At 42.1% G+C, this 22,492-nt stretch overlaps 2 protein-coding genes across 5 annotated transcripts in view; both read right to left on the reverse strand.

The window, feature by feature from the left end:
• The window catches only part of FARP2 (FERM, ARH/RhoGEF and pleckstrin domain protein 2), a 73,522-nt gene that overhangs the window by 50,270 nt on the left and 760 nt on the right, over nucleotides 1–22,492 (reverse strand). For 3 of the 4 annotated variants that reach the window (XM_053951360.1, XM_053951359.1, XM_053951362.1), the window contains exons 2-4: nucleotides 18,026–18,249; nucleotides 3,364–3,468; nucleotides 1,907–1,949 (exon numbers count right to left, since the gene is read on the reverse strand). In XM_053951360.1, the coding sequence (XP_053807335.1) occupies nucleotides 1,907–1,949; nucleotides 3,364–3,468; nucleotides 18,026–18,229 (352 nt within the window). In that variant the 5' untranslated portion in view covers nucleotides 18,230–18,249. Of the gene's footprint in view, nucleotides 1–1,906; nucleotides 1,950–3,363; nucleotides 3,469–18,025; nucleotides 18,250–20,623; nucleotides 20,678–22,492 lie in introns of those variants that run through there. The other variant, XM_053951361.1, reaches the window with a different exon arrangement.
• Nucleotides 18,187–22,492, reverse strand: part of SEPTIN2 (septin 2) — a 35,486-nt gene continuing 31,180 nt past the window's right edge. The window contains exon 13 of the mRNA XM_053951367.1: nucleotides 18,187–18,249. The gene's annotated coding sequence lies outside the window, so the exon portion shown is untranslated. The remainder of the gene's footprint in view (nucleotides 18,250–22,492) is intronic.

Below are 22,492 nucleotides of genomic sequence, written 5' to 3' on the forward strand. Positions count from 1 at the left end.
AATTAGGGAAAGAAACACTTGCTCAGTCTTAACCAAGATGCAGAATTTATTTTAAGAAGCCAAGTCTGAGCAAAAGAAAGAAACAAAAAGGATGTGAGGAAAAATTATCCAGGCAGGAATGGTGAATGCAACACTATTGTATAAAATAGCAGCACCTCAGAGTAGGTACCCAAATGTCAACCTGATACTGTGTGTCTGTTAGGAGGCTGAAAATTTGGATCCAAACTCCTTCCCATCTGGAGTGATTCACTAGTAAAACTGACTGCATTCATTTGAAATTAATTAAAAAATTCCAAACCTTATCACACAAGACAAAGTTCAATGGATGTCAAAAAGCCAAAACTAACTGGGAGCAAACCAAGAACTTCTGTTTTTAGAGAGGATGTCAAAGACTCAGAAGTGCCCATCTGCAGGTACACAGCAATCACCAGCAACATCAACCAACAAGTTTGAGCAAGATCACCTTAAAGTCCATAACATCTGTGTTCCCCTGCTGCTGGACTAAAAGTTAGAAGTTTAACTTCAAGATCATTATATTCTACAGGAAAAAAAAAAAAAGCCCAAACAACCAAACAAACCCCCCAATATATACAAAATAGGACATTTCAGTCAATTTAAAATTGTTTTCAGAACACGAACATTTGCCAGACAGCTGACTGGTATCTCTTACAGAATAATATTAACAAAAAAATTAAATAATTTTTTCAGTTTCACTGGCACCACAACATGGGTGGCAGACTGTAAAGCAGCCATAAATCTTAGTACATCCCCATTATTTTAGACTATTTTAGAATAATATTTGTATAATCAGGGAACACTGTCTGTGGTCTAAGGTCAAGTTTCCACAATTTATATAGTATAGGAAAGGATACAGAAGGAGAAACCAAGCAACACTGTAGACCTATGATCCACCAGATCTTTTGACTGGGACATAATTCCTTCTAGGCAGGAGGATATAAAAAGACAGCACTCCCAACATCTTTTTGGCAGGGAAAATAGAGTTAAAATATTCTGTACTCTCCCAAGGAGCCTTATTTTATAGATGATTTGGCTCTTCTGCTTAAAAAACAGTGTCGACAAAAGTCAAAAATCATGACCTTAAAGTTAGAAAATGAGCTAGAATTGATGATTTCATATTTTCTGGTAATCAATTTTAGACAGAAGAGTACCTAAAAACTACTTCCCAGTACTCATTTTCAACATATTTCAATCAAGATTTGGAAAGGAGTAGGAATCCACCACACCCTCCTGATCTTGTTCCTCCACAAAGCCTCTACAATCAGAATCACAAAACAAATTGCTTAACTGTGTTCTACAGAGGAAAAACAAAAAGCTGGATCTAATCTTTCAACATCAGAAGAACCAACCAGCAACCTGCATTTTTCAACTGTTTTGGGCCTTTAAGGTGCCTCTCACATTAACACTTTTTAGGTGGTATAGAGGCAAGATCACACTTCACAGCCGTGGCAGAGGCTCTGACACTGCAGCCAGCACCCAGGTGGGAGATCCCCACCTCTGCTCCTCCAGGGCAGCTGCTCCTGAGCATGTGGAAAGAGCTGCCATGGGAATCAGCCAAAATGTTCCTTTTTCTTCCCACGGTATGACAACACAACTTCCAAAAGCTAACACAGCAATTGTTGTATTTCACTTCAATATAACACCAGCTGAGCCAACCTACCCAGATATTTATCAGAGAAAGAACCCTACCCGCAGGAAGTTTCCATTCCACCCACCACACAGTACCTATTAAAATGTCAGGTTAGCATGCCCCAGCAGGAATCACTATCACCCCTGCCATGTGTATTTTACAGGGAAGCATAACCAGTAAATCAAGTACTAATTGTGAAAGCAACCCACATAAAGAAGATGCAAATTAAGTAAAACTTCCTTTTTTAAAACTACTTACTCCGTACTTGTTTAATAACAGGTTTCATAGGTTCCAGCCAAATCTGAAATTGAAGAGAAAAAAATTACAAACTTACATTCTTATTTAATATAATATGAAAACATCAAAAGTAAATTCAAATTAAGCAGTAATTTCTGAGTAGCATTTCTTCCTCAATGCAGTAATTCCTTTGCTCTATTGTGTAGTTATCTATTTGAATTGACATTTCTCATGCATCAATACAAAAGCTACTCATCTGTGCCTAAAGCTCATCTGGACAGAAGAAGAGTCAAGTCAGCAAAAGCAGAGCCCCAGTGCCAAGAGGGCAGGAGTCATGCCAAAACCCACAGTCTGACAGGAGCCAGGCTGCAGAATTACAGAAAATCTGCAGAACATGAAAAGGTCCAATGGTTTTTTTCCCTTCTGTGCTATTTCTGTCACTCTTACCTACCTACTTAAGGCTTTTTACTCAATATTAACTTCCCACCATTTTTTCTCTTTTGGCAAGCACATTTTAAAAGAAAGACTATTGTTCTAGTAAAAGGAGCATCCATAAAGGTAATGCAAAATATTCTGGAAGCTCAACCTTTTATTTTCCCCACTCTTCTAAACAGAAAATTGTTACAAGACAATTATGTTTGGCCCTTACTAGTTACTGCTCTGTTTGTGAGACAGCTGAGGATTTTAAGAACATTATTAGCTGCAGGAACAGTTTGGACACCGTGCACAAGCAACAGAAACTAAACAAGCTTTAGTGTATTTCCTCAGCTCGAGAGCAGCATGGTTTAGTGCCATTAGCATTCCCTATGTTCTCAGTCATATTCTCATAAATCTAAAAAATAGTAATTTTAAAAAAGTTCAAAAAAACCACAACAAATCAAAATGAAAGGAAAGTTTGAGGAACATTTTCCAGTTTAGAAGCCACACTGTCCTCTTTGCAAGGTACAGGATAAGTGACTAGGAGGCTTAAAGGTGTCAGCATTGATCTAGATCAATGATTTAAAAAGCTTGCAGGCCTGTGTGCCTGCTGAGGTTTGTGTTGATTAGAAAGAGGTTTGTAATGGCTCTTCAGGAAAATTAATTGAAGATTGAATTAACTGAGGATAAATATGAACACCACCAAAATTACACACCATAATTTGATTTTCTAAGTTCTCTGCAGAGGACACTTTGAGTTCATGTTTCTCCTTTCAGAGGATAGGAGGATTTTATTTCTGTCCCTGCAAGTGGGAACATCAGCAGCTATTTAACTGCTTTATACAATTTCTGAGACTTAACAAGAAGCAGGATCTGATGCCTCCCTTCTTCTTCAATAGCTCTTGTCATTCTGCTGAGTGAAACAGATTTACAAGAATCCAAGAGATAGTCCCACAGGAGACTACAGGAAACTGCAGCAGACTGAGAAATTTTTGTCACTCAAGGAACTGCATTCACCCGACCATTTTATTATGCCAGACTTGTCAGGGAACTGTACGCACCCAATATGACTGGATATTCTGGAACTCAATTCCAAAGTAGTCTGATTCAATCAAATTCAGATGCTTGTAAACTTCTGTCAATAACGTCTGGCCGTAACATTTTGACTAAGGAAGTAATAAAAAAAAGTTACAGTGAGATTAATAAGAATAAACAATTTTACAGCAAAAACAAATAGCATCTTTATAAACTGGAGAAAAATATCACGAAGATTTTTCCACATTGTTCTTGTCACTGTAACACACAAACATCTAATATACAAGGCTCCATACAAAAATCCTTCACAGAACCAGAGGAACTGAAGTTGAAAGGGGCCACTGGAGGTCATCGACACCCAGTCTCCTGCTCACAGCAGGGTCAGCAGAGAGCTGAGGAGACCAGCTGCGGGCTATTTGCGGCTCCCTCAATAAACCCACACGTTTGTTTGTGTAGCTGAGTGCTGTGGCCTGGAGCAGGAGTTGCCAAATCCCTGCTCCACACAGACCCCTCACTCCTTCCCACACCAGGATCCCCAGGCCACACACAGCCTTTGCACCAACCAGGCTCAAAATGCCTGCGGACAGCGGGAACCCAACCAAACCTCCTCTCACCACGCTGGCTGGGGAATCCTTTCAATGAATCTCTCCCTCAAGAAACTCACTCACTAACCCGTTCTGAGAGCCAAGTTAGGGGCAAAGCCACAAGCATCAGCAGAAAGCAGCTACAGCAACACAGGAGAGAACAGGAGATTTCCATAGCGCACCCAAACCAGCGACACTTGGGGCTGCTGGTTCAATCACCCAGCTTGCTCTCAGCATCTTTTGCTGCAGCAGGCCCCAGGAGAAAACCAGCATTTCTGAACCAACACATCAGCCCATCTGCATCACTCAGGAAAGAATCCAAAAGGCTCTCACAGCCCATTCCAGCAACACACAAAACCTAGCAGGATGCAGCAGGAGTTGCATGGTCACCAAGCTCCACCTTGGGTCACAAAGCAGTCCCCCAGCTGTGGTGACAGGGTGTGGCACCATTCTGGTTCGCTGGGTTATCCAGCAAAACACACTGGCAGCCAGCCAGTGGTTCTGATGCCACCATGGTTTTGTTCATTTTGAAAAGTCCAGTGATGACAGACTCTATGACTTTCCCATCAAAGCAGACAGAGAGTTCTGTAATGACTCTACACACTCAGAATAGTACCTACTTTAAAAGTATTAGACATTGCAATAAATTATCACAGAATCGCAGGATGATTTGGGTAGGAAGGGACCTTAAAAATCATCCTGTTCCACCCCCTGCCATGGGCAGGGACATCTTCCAGTATCCCAAGTCATGTCCAACCTGGCCTTGAATGATTCCAGGGACCCAGGGCAGCCACAACTTCTCTGGGCAGCTTGTGTCAGGGCCTCAGCACCTTCACAGGGAAGAATTTCTTCTCAACATTTCATCTAAATCTACCCTTCTTCATTTTAAAGCCAAATTAGTGATAGAATTAGAATAATTCAATACAATGCAAATTAAAATATCTGAGAGCAAGAATGTGCTGGTTTAGGCTTAAAAGATAAAAAACAAGGGGAACATTGGGGAAATAGTTTCACATGACTGAGGTGCATAAAAAATTCAAAAGAAATTGCCTCTTACAGGAAAAAGATATAAACTGTCAATGTTTTTAGAACTGTGCAAATGCCTCTATAACACTTTAAAAACCCCTAAAACTTCATGGAGAAACAGTCTGACAGCCCTGGAGTGCTGCAAATCTGAAATAGCTTTGGTATCTGCAGTGGTGTGAGCAAAGCTGACTGAATCCAGCCCTATAACCTCAGAGAAAAGCACAGAAGCAGGACAGAGAATTACATAAGATGGGTTTGTATCTCTCACTCAGGCTTTCATCAGCCATGGCACCTATAAGAGCAACCACAGCTTCAGTCAGGTGAATTCAGCTAGTGCAAACACAAGTCATTAAAAAAGTTTCTTGGTATCGCACTGGCTCAGGCCACTAGTGCTGAAACCACTAAATAAAACTGCAAGTCAGGAGAAATGATGCAGTTCTCAGTGACTGAGGATGGCACAGAGATGCCAGGCTGAGTGCTGACATGGTACATGAATATGAGTACTAATCTCTCTTTCTGAACAGGTCTCATGATATCTAAAAAGGCATTTTCTTGGTAAGAATACAGCTGAACTTTTTTAGCCAAAATCTCTAGTTCCAGAAGACTCTGTGGGTATGGGTTTTGGTTTTTAAATGGTGACAATGAAATAAGGAATGATAAGGTAATGGCAAGCCACATCTCCAGTAAATTATATTCTTTCTCTGCTGTCTTCCTGCACGTTTCCCATGCAGGTTACAGACTCTGCTACAGGAGACATTTATGCCTGGAGAAATTAATTTTGGAAATCAAGTTTTTTAATTTTTAACTGAAACACATTTCTTGCTATTCCCAGAATTCACAAAATCACTGGGTTGGAAGAGATCTTAAAGATCATCAAGTCCAACCCAGCCCTAACACCTCAACTAAACCATGGCAGCCAGTGCCACATCCAGGCTTGTTTTTAACACATCCAGGGATGGTGACTCCACCACGTCCCTGGGCAGACAATTCCAGAACTTTATCAACTTTGCCATAAAAAATGTTTTCCTAATATCCAACCTAAATTTCCCTTGGCACAGCTCAAGGCTGTGTCAGTTCTGTCAGTGCTGCCTGGAGAAAAAGACCAACCCCATCTGACTACAGCCACTTTTCAGGGAGTTGCAGAGAGTGATAAGGTCACCTCTGAGCCTCCTTTTCTCCAGGCTGAGCACCCCCAGCTCCCTCAGTTGTTCCTCAAGCTCCCTAAGTCGCTCCTCAATGGACTATGCTATGGACTTGTGCATAAATCTTAAAATAGTAACAGAAGAAAATATCCTCAAATATAATAGGACCCTTGTTTTTAAGGTCCATACTCACACATCTGTAATTGTACACCTCCTTTTCCCAGGCCCCACAGGAGGGAACACTTTTCAGCCAGCAATGTTTGTGGGGAGGCAGCAATACCCTGACCAACCTCATGTGCAGAAAATGGGACATGCACCTTGCCTTTTCATGGACAAATCTACAAACTTTTAGAAGCCTCTGAACGGGATGTGTCCTATGACCCAAGTCCCTGATTTCTTATTTGTGAAATAAAAAACAGTTCTGGATCCAACCACCTTTTGTTAGAACCGATGCACTTGGATTAACTCCTGAAAGAAGCCTGCTAACAATCAGACAAGTTTTACAGCCAAACTGTGTGCTGCACTGATCAAGGAATCTGTGTGCAGGGCTAGCTCCATACAGGCATTACAATTATCCCAACTGGATTCTAAAACACAGCTTTCTTCCTTTTCAACTCAGCCATGTCTCCTGGCTCCATCTAGTTCCGTGCCTGAAGACAATCTAGCTGCCTCCATCTCTCCCAAAAAAAGAGGCTTTGTGGCACAGATTCCTGGCACTTCTCCCCTTCCACTGTCAAGTCCACGCTCCTTCAAGAGAAACTGGAGATGAAGAAATTTAGATGGTTGGAGCTGGAAGCACTTGGCAACCGATTAAATTATAAAGGTACTATCCAAATGTTAAAAGTACAAAATAATTTTGCTTGTGCTACCAACTGTAATTTTGGGTGTTATTTACAGAGAAAAGCTAAGAAAAAATCCCAGTTTAAGCTCAGTATCGTTTTGCATCCTTTAAAGGATAAATGCCACATTTTGAAAGAACAGTATTAATTTTATTTTAAAATTAAAATGGGATTCAAAAACTTGAGACAGAACACAGTCTTTTATTATTATGCCTCAAATTCTTTGGGAAAACTGCTCCTAGAACTATTTGGTACCTCAAGTCGTTTATGACATTTATAACCATCCTTTCCAAAGAGCTGAACATTTTGAAGTAGACAGAAATGAAAGTAACATAGTGGGCAGCTCCATGTCATTGTTTAATTTGCATAAAAGCAGCACAAAGCAAAATATTTGCAGTAATTTCTTAATTACTGTAATTTTGACATCCGGGCAAGTAGCTGCATGAATGCATTTCATAAAGGTCCTGCTTTCAATACAAATCCCCAACATGGCATACTTTCCATTCCAAACTTCTCAATTACTCTTTATTTTCTGCCAAGACAATGACTACTGATATTACTGAATTATTTCACATAAGGAAAAAGAAGAAAAAATGGGGTAAAAAAACTAAATAGGCAGCTAACAGCAGCCTTCCTCAGTGACCCTGCTCTAACTGTACTGTAGATAATTTTAACAAGTCATCATTATAAATCTGGTTGGTAGAATAGATTCATTTCAAGTTGATTTCTGTAGTGAGATCAAGCTTTAAAAGTTTCCTCAGCTGTGCAAGCGCCAGCAGCTACCCTGACAGCCAGTAATGACATGGAGAGCCCTGTGTGGCAAGAGAAACCTCAAACCAAACCCCAAAACCCTCTCAGTGCTAAGACAACATCAAACAAGAACAACCATTCCCAGATGAAGGTTCTTGCCTCTATATATTACTTTATCAGAAGAATAAACATACTTAATGTTAGGCATGCTTAGGACAGAGGAATAAAATCTAAATAATTTTTCAAAAAGTACTAACAGCAGTTATTTTTGTTTTATAGAACAACATAATCACAGGATGGTTTGGGTGGGAAGGGACCTTAAAGATCATCTCATTCCACCCCCTGCCATGGGCAGAGACACCTTCCACTGTCCCAGGTTGCTCCAAGCCCTGTCCAACCTGGCCTTGGACACTTCCAGGATTGGGGCAACCACAACTTCTCTGGGAACCCTGTGCCAGGGCCTCCCCACCCTCATAGGGAACAATTTCTTCCCAATATCCCATCTAACCCTGCTCTCTGGCAGTGGGAAGCCATTCCCCCCTGTCCTTTCACTCCATGTCCCCAGTCCCTCTCCAGCTCTCTTGGAGCCCCTTTAGGCACTGCAAGGGGCTCTGAGGTGTCCCCAGAGCCTTCTCCTCTCCAGGTGAGCACCCCCAGCTCTCCCAGCCTGGCTGCAGAGCAGAGGGGCTCCAGACCTTGGAGCATCTCCGTGGTCTCCTCCAGACTCGCTCCAGCAGATCCGTGTCTTCCTGATGGGGTCTCACCAGAGCAGAGGGGGAGAATCAAGCCAAGTGTTATTTGCTGTTTTCTCAAATATCACTCCTACATGGCAGATCCCCCCTCTGCCATAATATCTGAGCTAAGGAAGAGAGAAAAACTCATAGCCTAGGATTTTCAGTAGACCATAGCTCAATATTATCAAAATCAAGGCTTCCTCTCTACCTCCCAAACTTGTCTTCCAGAACATCTTAACTTTCTGCTTCCACATATTTTAATTTAAAAACCAAAACCCTCCATATTTTCATAAGGACTAGTACTCTCATCTTCCAAAACTAGCAAGCTGCCCTTGCTCCAACTTTCCAAAAAAGAAATCCACTTTTGGCAGCAGATAAGCTGGAAGGGAAAATCAATCCAAAAGTAATGAGTTTGGAAAAAAAGGAGTTATAAAGCTGAGGTATAGAATGGAAACTCTTGTGCAGCCAGTGCCCTAGCACCAGCAAACACCTTGGATTTTTGTGTCAGAGAAATCTACATCTGCCAGGGGACCAATCCCTCTAGTTAACAGTGGACATGCATGAGAGGCAGAAGTTTAGATTTGACATCATCACTCACAAGCAGCCAACACTGAGCACCCTGTGAAGGGCCAAGGCAAACTGAACTGATTAAATAAAGGCCACTTCACGGATTTTTATTGGTTTTTCTTCTTCGGGGCACTTTAGAAGTCTTCTTAATGAAAACGTGATTCTTCATTTTTTGGCAAATTAAAAAAAATAGACAATTTGCAACTAAACATAGACTTGTTATTTCCTTTCTTAATCAGAAATATGCAAACATTTTGGTGAGTTTATAGTTCTGTTTATCTCCAACCCTCCTGTAATCTGTTAGATCTCTGTCCAAATGCAGCGTGAGACAAAAAAAAAACCATCCTCAAAACTCCCTGTTAATAATCATCATTAATGCCACATATAAACAAAACTGCATTTCTGAATACAGGGCGGACATCAGAATCTTTATTAGAAAGAAGGAAATAATCTAATATGGCAAGGAATACTAGTCATTAACTTTGTGCTTTCATGGCTGAAACAGGATGACCTTACAGCTCCATATCTAGTATTCAATCTGCACACTGGAAAAGCAAGAAACAACTGCCTTCCTCTTCAGTACTTCATTAGTTTTCTCAATTTTGATTGGAACTAATAACTCCAATGAAAATACTCCCTCATTCCCCATGAAAACAAGCACCAGGTAACAACTCTGTCAAACACTGTTTTCATGCGTTCAGCCAAATTGCTTAAGTACTATTTTATTTTGATCATCTGAACATTTAACAACAACTTTAAGCTTCAGTTCTTTCAATTTTTCTTTTTACTCTTTGTGAAGAAAAGGGTATTTTAAATACATTTATTTTATCCACCCTTCTATACTGACAAGTCCCTACTACAGGCTACTTTAGTTAAGACCACACCAAGAATATTCTGCAGAGCATTTAACATCTTACAGAACACAGGATGCAGCTTCATTATCACAAAATGAGATAGAGTACACTTTCATCTTGAAAGTTCTTCTTTATGAAAAAGAAGTTATTATGTTACAGAAAGAAGAACTATTGTGTTACACTATTTCCACACAGCATTGAAGTATCATTTACTGAACTATGGAAGCTGCAAATCCAAATAAAAATCTTGGAGCCATTTTAAGTTCCATTATTACACTCCATATTGGGCATTTTTTTGTTTAGGAAAAAAAAAATAAAATTCTAAGATTCTCTCCCTGTGATTTTTTTTTTTTTTTTTTTGTCCTAGGATTTCAGTGGTTGGTTTTGATGTGGTTTTGTCAGGGTTTTTTTTAAGCAGAATCCACAGCCAGACAAATTATTCTAGAAATGGAAGCCTCTGGCTCATTTAATTAAGGCTACCTTTAAAATTATGATCATTTAAAGGATCATTTAAGGCAATGTCAAAGCACTGAACCAGCCCTACCCAACAAACAAGCTTTTCCAGAGTGGCTAGACTTGCTGGATGCCTGAAAGTAGGAAAACAACAATTGGTTGACATGGGAAGACATTCCCAAAAGGGAGGGAATTACGTGAATGAGACTGGAAAATGTATACTTGGGTAGAGAGCATGTAGAGACAAAAAATGGGCCTAAGTTTTTAGAAATAGTGCTGTGCTGAAATACCTGGACTACTTGGAATAAAACTGCTGTAGACTCTGTGGAGAAAAAGGAAGTCACATAAACTAACACTGTGGGCCACATCTTTGGACAGAGTTTCACAGGTGCTGCTGGATGATTTGGCACAGAGTTCCTGCTTGTTAATAATTAAACATCCAGGTGATAACAGTGACAGTATCGCAGAGAGGAGCAGCTTTGGGGTAGCTGATCCCAAATTCAGGTTCATACCAGAAGGTCTAAGCACCTCCTTTGTACACACAAGCTAATAAAGAGAATGAGAACTCATTCTCTTTATTAACCAAGATCAGGAGACAGATCTTGGTTTTTTCCCCTTTGAACTTTGTTCCTTGCAAAAAGCCCTGAACCTTTCACAATACACAAAGCCATTCCCTCGGGCCTGGCCACCCCACACACTCAGACTGTTGATGCTTCTGGGACCTTGCACAGCTTCATTTCATATGCATGTATAAGCATCTAAAGAAAACTCGATATTTTTAAGTCATTTTAAACATAGAAAATACTCTGTTTTCCTCTGTTCATAAAAAAAAAAAAACCACTACCTCACTAAAATTGCAAGTCTTTCTCCATTAATTATTCTTTTGCCTCAAAACCATCATCCATGTCCACATTCACCAGATTTGATCTGGGTTTTCATGGAATTACAGAACAGTTTAGGTTGGAAGTGACTTGGAAGACCATCTCATTCCAACTCCTGCCATGGGCAGTCCTCCCACTATCCCAGGTTGTTCCAAGCCACATGCAACCTGGCCTTGGACACTTCCAGGGATCCAGGGGCAGCCACAGCTTCTCTGGGCAACCTGAGCCAGCCCTCACCACCATCACAAGATCCCATCTATCCCTGCTCTTCGGCAGTGGGAAGCCACTCCCCCTTGTCCTGCCACTCCAGAACCTTGTCCCAAGCCCCTCTCCAGCTTTCTTGGAGCCCCTTCAGGTGCTCAAAGTCTGCAATAAGGTCTCCCCAGAGATTTTCCTTCTCCAGGCTGCACAATCCCAATTCTCCCAGCCTTCTCTCCTAGGAGAGGTGTCACAGCAGGGACAGCAGGGTGTCACAGAGCACACAGGGACTGTACTTCCCCTGCAAGGTGCTAGGCTACTCCAGGCTGACACTTCTTTGAGGAAATCTGCCCAAAGGAAATAGTTCAAAACATCTAGAAGACAGTTATGACAGACTCTTTGGACAAAAGACAAATACAAATTGGGTATTTTTACAGAAAAGGCCAAAACTCCCTTTTGTTTTGTGCAAAACTGAAATGGTACCACCTGTCCTAACATCACTCCCCACTGTACTTTGAGCAGAGGTTTGATAACGTGGTGATGGGTTAATAAATACCTACAAGCCAGATTAGATAAGGCCAAGCTTTTCTAACTTCCCCCTTGCCAGCAGGGGTTTCCTACACCACTGGCTTCAGGCTATCTGCCTGAGAAGCGGGCTGAGGGCACAGCAACACTTTTCCTTCATTAATTCAGTTGAAGACATGTCAGACAGCTCTAACAGAGTCTCTACAAAGCTTTGGGGTTTTTTCGCTTTTCTAATTCTTGTTTTTATTAATGAATGACTGCTCAGTCAGACAGAGGGGCCCACCCCCCTCCCATATCCAACACTCCAGCCTTGAACAATAAATCTCTCACGCTAGGCATTGCCACCATAGCACAGCTTTTTAAATATTCAATATATACAGCCTCTCTCTTACACAAGTAGGCAGCACTGCCCTTTCCAAACAGGAATTTGGTTTCAAGGAGAAAGGGCTGACACACAGGTTTGCATTTGCAACCTTGTTTAGCTAAATGCACATCCCCAAGACTGTGCTGCTCTGAACCCTGAGAGAACCATGATACATCATCCTTGCTCAGCTCCAGGTCCCTTTTTCCAGTAGGCACAAACCTAAAATTTCTCTGATCTGCCTCTCAGCACACTGAACTTCTGTAGCTGTCTTTAGCTGCCTGTGGGTTGATTCTTGGTTTGTTTTGGGTTTTCTTCCCTTTCAGGCTCCCTATATTTTACAGAATTACCCATCTGTGGGCCCCACCTTGAATGTAACCCACACCCAAAAAAGGTTTAAAAGGTTTCCAGTGGCCTTCTTATTTTTGGGTATTTTGTGGAATACAGCATTTCCTACAGCCATTTTGGTTGAATGGCACAAGACTGATTTCAGCTGATTTTCACCTATCCTACATCACTAGGATGTACGAAAACAGAAACAAACACCTGCCTAGCCATACAAACTGTTATGAATTCAATCCACTACATTAATATTTCAAGGACTGTAATAACACTTGATCACCATTTTTCTAAATGGTTTCTGTGTTTTAAGGCAAGTACACATAACCAACTTTTTGTACAGGGATATTCAGACTGTTTTTTCTTTATTGCAGTACAACTCAATTTTCTTTATATATAATATGACACCTAAGGTCAAGAGAACTGTAAAATAATAATTTTGGCTTATACAATTTAAGTTCATATTTTTCCTTTAAAAAAAAAAAAAAAAACAAAAAACACTCGAATGAACAAAACACACACTCTAAGTGCCTGTCAATAAAATGGCTGTGGTTTCACCTTTCCCCACCCCATACCACATTCCTACATAGCATCAAAAAAGTCAAGCTTCCAAACACAAAATAACAGGCCTAAAAAATATATAGTGGAATCAAATGGCATACAAGAGGCAAAGCTTTAGTTACCTTCTTTTTAAACCCTATAATAATTGCAAATTTAAAATAGTGAATTACTAACTTTCTCTTCTGAGGTCAGATAAAAATAAGTCCTAAGGCAGCTTATTTGCCATATTTAGGAGACTCAAACCGAAGCAATGAAAAACATCTGGCTATGATTCTTTCTGGAATTTTGACTATTTCTTCCTGGCTAGGGAAGAAAAACACTGTGAGCTGACCAACAGCACCTCGATTCCTCCAGCACAGCACTTAATAGGATTCAGCAGCAGACTATCCCTTGACTCCTCACATATTTAAGCTGTTAATACTTTCACAGCACAGAGGGAGAAAGCCTTCATGAAAGGAAGGTCTAAGCAGGCACAGGGAGAGCAAGGCAGAGGCAGGAGGGCACAAGTGCCAGAGCCAGGACTGGGCTGCCTGTCCCAGTGGCTCCTCATGGCACACAGCAAGTGCTTTTCAGTGCCCACAGCATCATCCCAGTGTTTAACATACACATATTTCTTCCTAAAAATTGCTCAATAACAGCAGTTAAAAGTTGCACCATTTCTGCATCATCCCCATGGAAGTTCTTGGGGGCACTAACACTACCAAAAATGCTGCTATAAGAGCAGCATTTTGCCATGTGCACGAATGGGAAACACTCTCTCCAAACCATGGGAAGTCAGATTGCTTCCTCTGCCATCCCAAAAACTTCCTGAAACCCCAGCCCAGCTCCTGACTTCAGGGCCTCCAATGGCTGGTCAAAAACAATGGGCATCCCAGGGGAAGCCACTTTCATGGCACCTTTTCAATCACAGATAACTATAAACTGCACAGAAACCAGAATAACCAGAGTGATTCTATTCCATTCTAAACATAAGGATGGAGAGTAGCTTTGCACTTTTATTATTGCAATTTATAAATTTCAATAAGCCAAGGAAGTGCCCAGCAAAGACAATATCAAGTACACATTTTCAGCTTAGTACAAAATAAGCCACTTTGGTTTTCTAGTAATGTGATAGTTTTGCAGGGTACATCAATGAACACCAAAGCACACAAGAGCAGTGAGAGGACACTAATTAATAAGAAAATAAAGGGGGGAATTACAGTGTAATCTTATCTAACTAGCCTGTTCTCAATAATGGCAGTGGGATGGAGCATCTCCCTGCTAGGAGTCCACCCCTGTCAGAGGGAGAGGGACACCTCAGACAGCATGGCAGGGATACAGAACATAATTACTCCATTACATAAAAAAAAAAAAATTAAATAACAGACTTCTGTTCTCAAAACAACCCAACAAAGATTAGCACAAAAGAAAAGAATTCCAGTTTAAATTTTCCCTTAGAGTGGAGCAGGCAGGCAGACCCTATAATAAAATGTATAAATATTTTTGAATCCCAAATTTAATTTGACATCCCAGCAGAAGAAGAGGAAGTACATGCCACTGAAGAAGCATCAAGTTCTCCCCAAACAATTCAGTAAACTTGAAGTGTAATAATATAAACTACTTTTTCTAGGGCACTTCCTCATAGCATAGAGAATATTTCATGTAAAAGAATTTCCTAAATGACACATATTTCTTACATAAGGAACAACACACAGGCCAAATATTAAACATCATCTGATGGCAGCAATTCCATTAAATGTCATTTTGGTGAATTCAACCTAGCCCAGACCTTTCTACTTAAGAGTCTGCCACATTTTTGTGCTGATCAAAAGCCTCCAAGTTTAATCTTTTCAAAAAACCTGGAAAGCTGGCAGAACTTCTACTGTAAAACGCTGATTACTTTGAAGTGTGCCCACAGCCAGAACTAAATTGAATTTGCCAATCATTCATCTTGTAGTCTGCAAAGCCACCCTTTGGACAGACTTAGTTTGAAGAGGCCAGGTACCCCATGAAATGGCACATGTAAGATTTGGGCTGACTAAACAAGCTGGCTGTAAAGAGGGGGAAAAACCCAACTCATGGAAATAATGAATATTGCAGCCTAGCTTTGAATGGATATGTTTCATTCTCTCTTCTGTTTTGGAAGGGAAAGGAGAACCCATAAATAGCCCATTTTCCATTTTTTTAAACTCCAGAAAACACTGAGTATTTCTCAATCCTCTAACATTCAAATCAGATCCACCGGAGAAAGGCTCTTCCCAACATACTATAAAGAATAATTCCCTCTTAGTAATTAATCAAATTCCTACTTAGAAATCAAACTTTATGAAACAGATGGGGCACATGGACAGGGACAGTGGACTTAAAAGGTGGTAGAACGTAGCTATGTGGAACTTTCAGCAAACTGTTCCAGATACACCAGTAACATAAAGAAAAAACTGTCCTTTCCCATTTTGTTCTCTCTCCATCCATTACATCACTCTGTCAGTCTCTTTTCTTGCACTTTGGCAAGTTAAAAAGTCAAGTGGGCTACCAAAAAGGGCAACCACCAACTCCTGCCAGGAGAGAAGCAACTGTTGTAAACACATCTTGGAGAAAGGAAGGGATGACAAGGTAAAGCTGCATGGATTAAGTTGTTACTGTGGCTACTCTCTTCATCCCATATGGTTAAAAATGCTACTGTGGCTCATTTTAGGCAGGGAGGCAATAAACAGGGCTACTGGGCTACTGCATCAGGTTCCCCACCACACTAAATAGGGAAGGGTCTCTCCAGGAGCTCATCCTACACTCAGGCTGTCCTTCCATTGACACACCATTTTTCCCAGTAAAAAGTCAGCTGGCATAGTTCTTACAGACAGAAGAGAAAATAATTTGAATAGGGGGAAAAAAACCCCAAACCACCTTTGGGATCACCCACATCTCCCTGAGCAGGCAGTGCCAAAACCCCATGGGAAAGGCCTGAGTGCCACTGCACTGACAAACTACTGCTAACCTGAATCAGACACAAACCCCACAACATCACATCTTGTTTTCACACCTAGTGACAAAAATTACAAAGCCAAGAGAAGTGGGCAAGTGGCATGGCAATCTGATCTAGGCTAGCTGCTTGGCCACCAGTTTCTCTAACTGCTTTTTGAAAAATTACTGTGCTAGCACGCACCACCTATTCAGCAATGTCACTGCCTTTTCCTAATGCCTGCCCTCAATTCCAAGTGAAAAATTCCCATTTTCCATGACAGTTCCTGCTATTCCAACAGCTCACCAAAGAAATCAGGCAGATGGTCACAGTTTAATACCTCATGCCTGTTTTCTATCATTTGCTACCTTTTTTAGCCAAAACTGAAAGGCAATGGAGGCAGTGTTAGTTGGACTGTAATGCCACAGCTGCTGACTCTGGACCTTTTTGTGCTCAGTGCTCTGAAGCTGACCCAAGGCTGACCCCTTTTCCTCATCACTGACAGCATCAGCCATGAGGTTTCTAAGTCTTTCAGTTCCAACTGATCTCATAGAGAAAAGCAGCACAATATTAATTATGGCCTCAGCATCTAGTGCCTGAATTTGGGTGTTTCTGTGGGTGTCATAATCAGAGAGAGCTTTCCAGGTAAAGAAAACTAAGACAGCTCCTAATTATGGTTAACACATACAACACAACCAGCTGAAAGCCCCATAAACCTGGCCTTGCCCTGACATTCAAAATTACAGAGCTGAGGGTGTTGCTTGGGCTTTTTTTTTCTTTTTTGAATCAAAACACAAAAGCACCATCTACATCAACTTGGAAAAATAAATAAAATTATCCTTCAAAAGAACCAAAGTCAGCAGATTTTCTAAAAAAATATTCTAACATAATGTAAAGGGAAAAAAGAGGCTTTTGTGTTCTATGTGGTATATGAGGGATGGGTGGGTTTGCAGTACCAGACACTCTGTGCTCAAGTGGAAGGATACAGGCACAGCCTCACTCTTAAAAAAAAAAAAAAAAAAAAATAAAAAACCACAAAACCAGATTTCATGTCTGAGACTTCAACAGCTGGACAAAATCTGTAGAAGACATCCCCAAATCCACTATTTCTTCAGAGTTCCACAGACACCTTTTTCACTCTATTTGAAAAACCCTTTTTGAGTCTATGAAACACACTAAGGCTCCAAGTGATAATTATAAATTACTGATTACAGTTTGATACTAATGTAGAATATCTGATAGCTGAGTATCTTTACTACAACACAGTTGTTTTCTAACAACAGTTCTCAGGCAAACTAGAATTAAACTCAGACGTTAATGCTGAATATGTAACAAGAATTGGAAGAAAAAAAATTAGTTTCAAAGCAGAATCTCCCTACTTTGTGCATGGCTTCTATGTCTTCCAGCAGATTTCCCCAAGCATATTTTTAAATAAACATTTTCAGAAACACTGAACTGACACTCCTTTGGTGCATCCCTCCTAAAGCATGCTGGCAATCAAAGACTTTCATATAGGAGTAAGTTTACTTGTAGAGGATACAAACCATTAAAATAATTAATATAAAGCAGTAACTAAGGCAAAGCTCTTCTGCTCTGCCAGCTGCCAAATTGACAAAGCTGCATGTGGCTCAGGAAGCAAGAACATTTTGGCAGGAGACAGTTGGTGTTCCCCCAAAGCAAACAACAAATAAAGACACTCCTTACAGTATGTGCTTGTATTTAAAGTCTGTTAAAAACACAAAACATCTGTTATACTTGAGAGATTTTAAAAAACAAGCCATGCAACTGATATCACTACTTGTAAGCAGGTAAATCCCAACAGGAATCTTCATTCAGATATTGCCTCAAAATGTCCCAGCTCTCTACAGAGGCACATCCTTGTGAGCTTTAAATTATCAGAGGCTCAGTGTACTTGAAATCAGGTTTAAATATCTCTTACCTCAATGTCAAGTACTTCCACTGTGTTGTCCAACATCTTGATTTTGACGGGGAGGTCGCGCTCGTGCGCTTTGGTAGGCGATGATGCCATGGCAGTCAAGAGGTTCTGTCCTGGCTCCAAGGTACTCACTCCTGAGGTCTTCTGGGCACCCAAACGAGAGCCCGGCGTCTGCAGAATTCTGTATGTTCCTTCTATCTCTCCCATCTTCCAACAGCAAGCAGGGTCTGTAGAAACATGGAAGGAAACAGCCTGAAAGATTTTACACTGACATTCTGTATGAAAACATCACCCACTGAAGCACTATCACAAAATCCTTATTTAACACTCTTTATCCCACTAGCAAAATCAGTAATAAGGTTAATGAAACTCTGGACAGGGCTTGGAACAACCTGGTCTAGTGGAAGGTGTTCCTGCCCATGGGAGAGGTTGGAACAAGATGAGCTTTAGGGCTCCTTCCAACCCAAACCATTCTATAATGACTAAAGTCCAACAGCTGGGAAAGAAAAGCAGGAAGAAAAACTAACCACTCTGAAGCATGGCTAAGAAATGGGGTAGCCAAACTTGTGCCTTCTGCCCTCTCAACATGAACATTTTTGTTTCTGACAAGGTTTTTCTGCTGATGAGCTTCCCACCAGCAGCATGGGCACTGGGGACAGTGAAGGGTGAGGCAGGTACCTCTCATGGGTACCCAGCCATCCCACTGACTGCACCTGAGATAATGAGAACTATTAACTTCCTGCATCCCCAAAATGATGAGTCATGCAAAACCTTAACTGCTGGCAGCTCAGAGCCTTCATCAGGGACTGCTACAAGGTAACAAAGAAAAAGCTGTACTTTCCCATTTTGCTCTCTCTCTCCATCCGTTACATCACTCTGTCAGTCTCTTTTCTGTCTCTTTGGCAAGTTAAAAAGTCAAGTGGGCAACCAAACAATTCCTCACCTCACTAGCAAATTTGTGCTATACCCAGATTAAATCTGTGGGCAAAAATCTCAGTTACAGAGACTGAGGCTAGTGAATGTAGGCTGACTCCTACACATGAGTCTTGCTGTCACGGCTTGGTGGCAGTTGTGCAGAGCCAATCTTTAATTTGACATGGGGAAAATGTCCCATGAGGCTCTCCCCAGCTCTCCCATGCCACCAGAACAGGGGTTATATTTGCATGGGGAATCACAGCAGGGTCTACACGAAGGTGAGGCCTGTGTGCTCAGAATGCAGCACAGCCTCTGCCCCATGGCCACCTCCGGCACCGGGTATTTGGCAGCAAGGTGCAAGGCACCCAGCAGGAACACACAGGGAGGCTCCCTGGGCCTTTTGGGTGAATTACCCAAACACCACACTGCATCCCAACAGTCCAGAGTGTGTGGGTACTGTGGTGGGACAGCCTTCACATCCAAAGGAGTGACAGTTTATTGTTTCGTAGTAAACATGTTTTGTCAGAAAAGAAAAGAGGCAGCTCATGACAACACTCCTTTGTCTCTCTGTGCTCAGAGTAGGTAGGCAGCCTACTCCAAGGATTTGAATGAAGCCAGCCCTATATGTCCTTACAAATTAGTTGGGGGTGGTTTATGTTCCAATTCTCACACACATTGAGACTGGTCAAATGTCTTCCTAGCTTGCAGCCCAGTGCATTTTAACATTTTGGGGATTTTATTTTTATACCTATAGATTCCTGTTAAGATAAACTTATCCCAAAAGGGCAGACAGATGCCTCCCCACCTAATCACCCACCACAAGACTTGTGTGGCCTCTGAGCCCTTGCAGAGCCCTGACCAAGCAGCACAGCTGAGACCACCCAGAGATGCCACCAGCCTCGCAGCTGACAGCATGCAACAAGAAAGTCTGACAATCACAGAATCATTACGACTGGAAAAAGTCTCTGATATCATCAGTCCAACCCCTAACCCAGCACTGCCAACACCACCACTAAACCCCAGATGCCCCATCCACACATGCTTGAACATCTCCAGGGATTGGGACTCCACCACTGCCCTAGGAAGCCTGTTCCAATGCCTAACAAACCTTACAGTGAAGAAATTTTCCCTGATACTGAATCTAAATGTCCTCTGACACAGCCTGAGGCCATTTCCTCTTGTCCTGCCCATTGTTCCCTGGTGGCAGAGCCTGACCCCCCACTTGGCTGTACCCTCCTGTCAGGGAGTTACAGAGAGTAAGAAGGTTCCTCCTGAGCCTCTTGTTCTCCAGGCTGAGCCTGCCCAGCTGTGCCTCATCTTACTTGTTCTCCAGATCCTTCCCCAGCTCCACTGCCCTTCTCTGGACATGCACCAGGGACCCAAAACCAAACCCAGCATGAAGGATGAGCTTAACCTTAGAAGTGGGCACACATTGCCCTGTGCCCAACCTCCCAGCTTTGGTTGACAAATAATCAGAAATTTTCTTCCTTAGGGTGTTTTGTGTGTATTCTTTGGCTGAACCTCTTGGTTTGTGCAGCCACACAGCCAAGGAGAAATTTGGTCATAAATTTTAAAACCATCCTAACAACGAAATTCATCAGAGATACCCAGGTACACCTCTAACTGCTAATCTGAAGAGAAACCAGAGCTTGATCTGGTCATCTGTATCCCCTTGATATCATGTACCTTATCAGGTAATGACATGGTAAACTTTTGCTATTGGCATTCAGGAGCTGCCCAGGATCAGTCATACTCCTCATGGAGCTCTTCATTAGCCACCCACTCTTAAAATTAGTGCTCCAGGAGCACTCATTCCCTTCTGAATAAACAGCTCCTGGAAGAGACACACACTGCAGTTACTCAAAAGGAAAAAAATGCAAGCAGCAACAGCCAAGGCAGCAGAAGGAGCAGCCCTGCAGAGACCTCAGCTGCCTCCCCTCCAGCTGGAGGCAGCTGCTTCCCCAAGGCAAGGCAGGCAGGCCACCCAAGGCCGGACTCAGGAGGAGCTCCTGGGTACTCTCTAGCTTTGGTTACCAGCCAGGAGAGACCAAAGTCATATCAAACAGAATTTGCACATGTCAAAGTCTTTCCCCACAGGTGGTAACAGGAAAAGTGAACTCAGTGGCACTTGACCTCATATCCCACTGATGACATGTTCCTAAAAATATTTACGCCGGCCAATATTCAGATTTTAAAGGCCAAATAAGCGCTAGGCAGAACACACGATGTGCAGAAGCAAGCATGATGCCCAGAAGAGCAGTGGTCTGCTGTGCCAGCTGGGAGCATCTCCCCCATGCCACATCCTGTTCCCTCCCAGGGCAGCCCACTGATTCCACCACAACTATTGACAATCCCCAGATAGCCCAGTCTGCTCCCTCTGCCTTCAACACCCAATGTGTGAGGAGTGCTAACCAAGCCAAGCACTATTTCCAGTTTCACCACCAGAGTTACATATGGGGTTTTAAGCCCTCTGACTACATATGACATTTCTGGACAAAAGCCACAGTGCCATGGTTCAGGAAACACTTCAGTTCAAGGGGCTGACTACACAAAAGAAGGAAAATTAACTAGACAGGCTGCAAGCCCCAAGAATACATAATTTCTACAGGCAGAGGAAAAGATCCCAAGAGCATCCTGCCATGGGTGAGCCACAACAAGGTCTCAACAATGCAAACCTAAAATACAATATTACCACAACACTGGTGTTCTGGGATAAAAAAAAAATCTTTCTTGCATTGCCTCTCTCTGAACTTGCTTGCACCTAGTGTTTATCCTGATCATTTCCTACAAACTGGGACCAGGCACCAAAGCTAAATCTGCTCCCTGAAGTACAGTGACTGAATGAGCATTGCTCTCAGCCCTAAATGAAGGGGCAAACCAAGCAAAATTTACAAAATTTAGATGGCTGTATATAATCTTTTTTTTTTTACTTTTTGTACCAGGTACTTTTTGGAAGAGCTTTTAAGTCACAACGAGTTTCATCTTTTACCTGGATGGAATAAACATATTTTTCAGAAGCAATAAAGCATTTTCAGCTATCAGCAAATCTGGAAAGGCAGCTTACACCTGAGGATATGCAAGATCATAGAAACATAGAGTGGTTTGCGTTTAAAGGGACCTTAAAGTCCACCTTGTTGCAGCTCCCTGCCATGGGCAGGGACACCTTCCACTAGACCAGGTTACTTCAAGCCCCTTTCAATCTGGTTTTGCACACTTGGATGATACCAATGGCTTTCAAAGGAACGCCTCTGAGCATGGTGTCTTTTGGTCAGCGGCAGGGGCCACGCTCCATCCCTCACCCATGCAGAAGGCAGATCTGAAGTGAGGCCAGTTTCCCAGGTGCCAAGTGTGAGCAGGGTGGTCCCTGCCTTCCATGGGAAGGGATGGCTACACACGGAGCAGCAAGGAAGAACAAAAAAGCAAACTTTCCTCTCTTAAATCTTTCAGCCATAGCCATCCATGTTAGCACTGCTGCGCTGAGCTGACACAAATGATGCACCAGGAATCCACCACCGCAAGGAAGACGGGTGAAGACTCAAGAGTGCTCGGGTGCGA

This window comes from Vidua chalybeata, chromosome 10, assembly GCF_026979565.1.
Source record: "Vidua chalybeata isolate OUT-0048 chromosome 10, bVidCha1 merged haplotype, whole genome shotgun sequence".
NCBI classification, from domain to species: domain Eukaryota; kingdom Metazoa; phylum Chordata; class Aves; order Passeriformes; family Viduidae; genus Vidua; species Vidua chalybeata.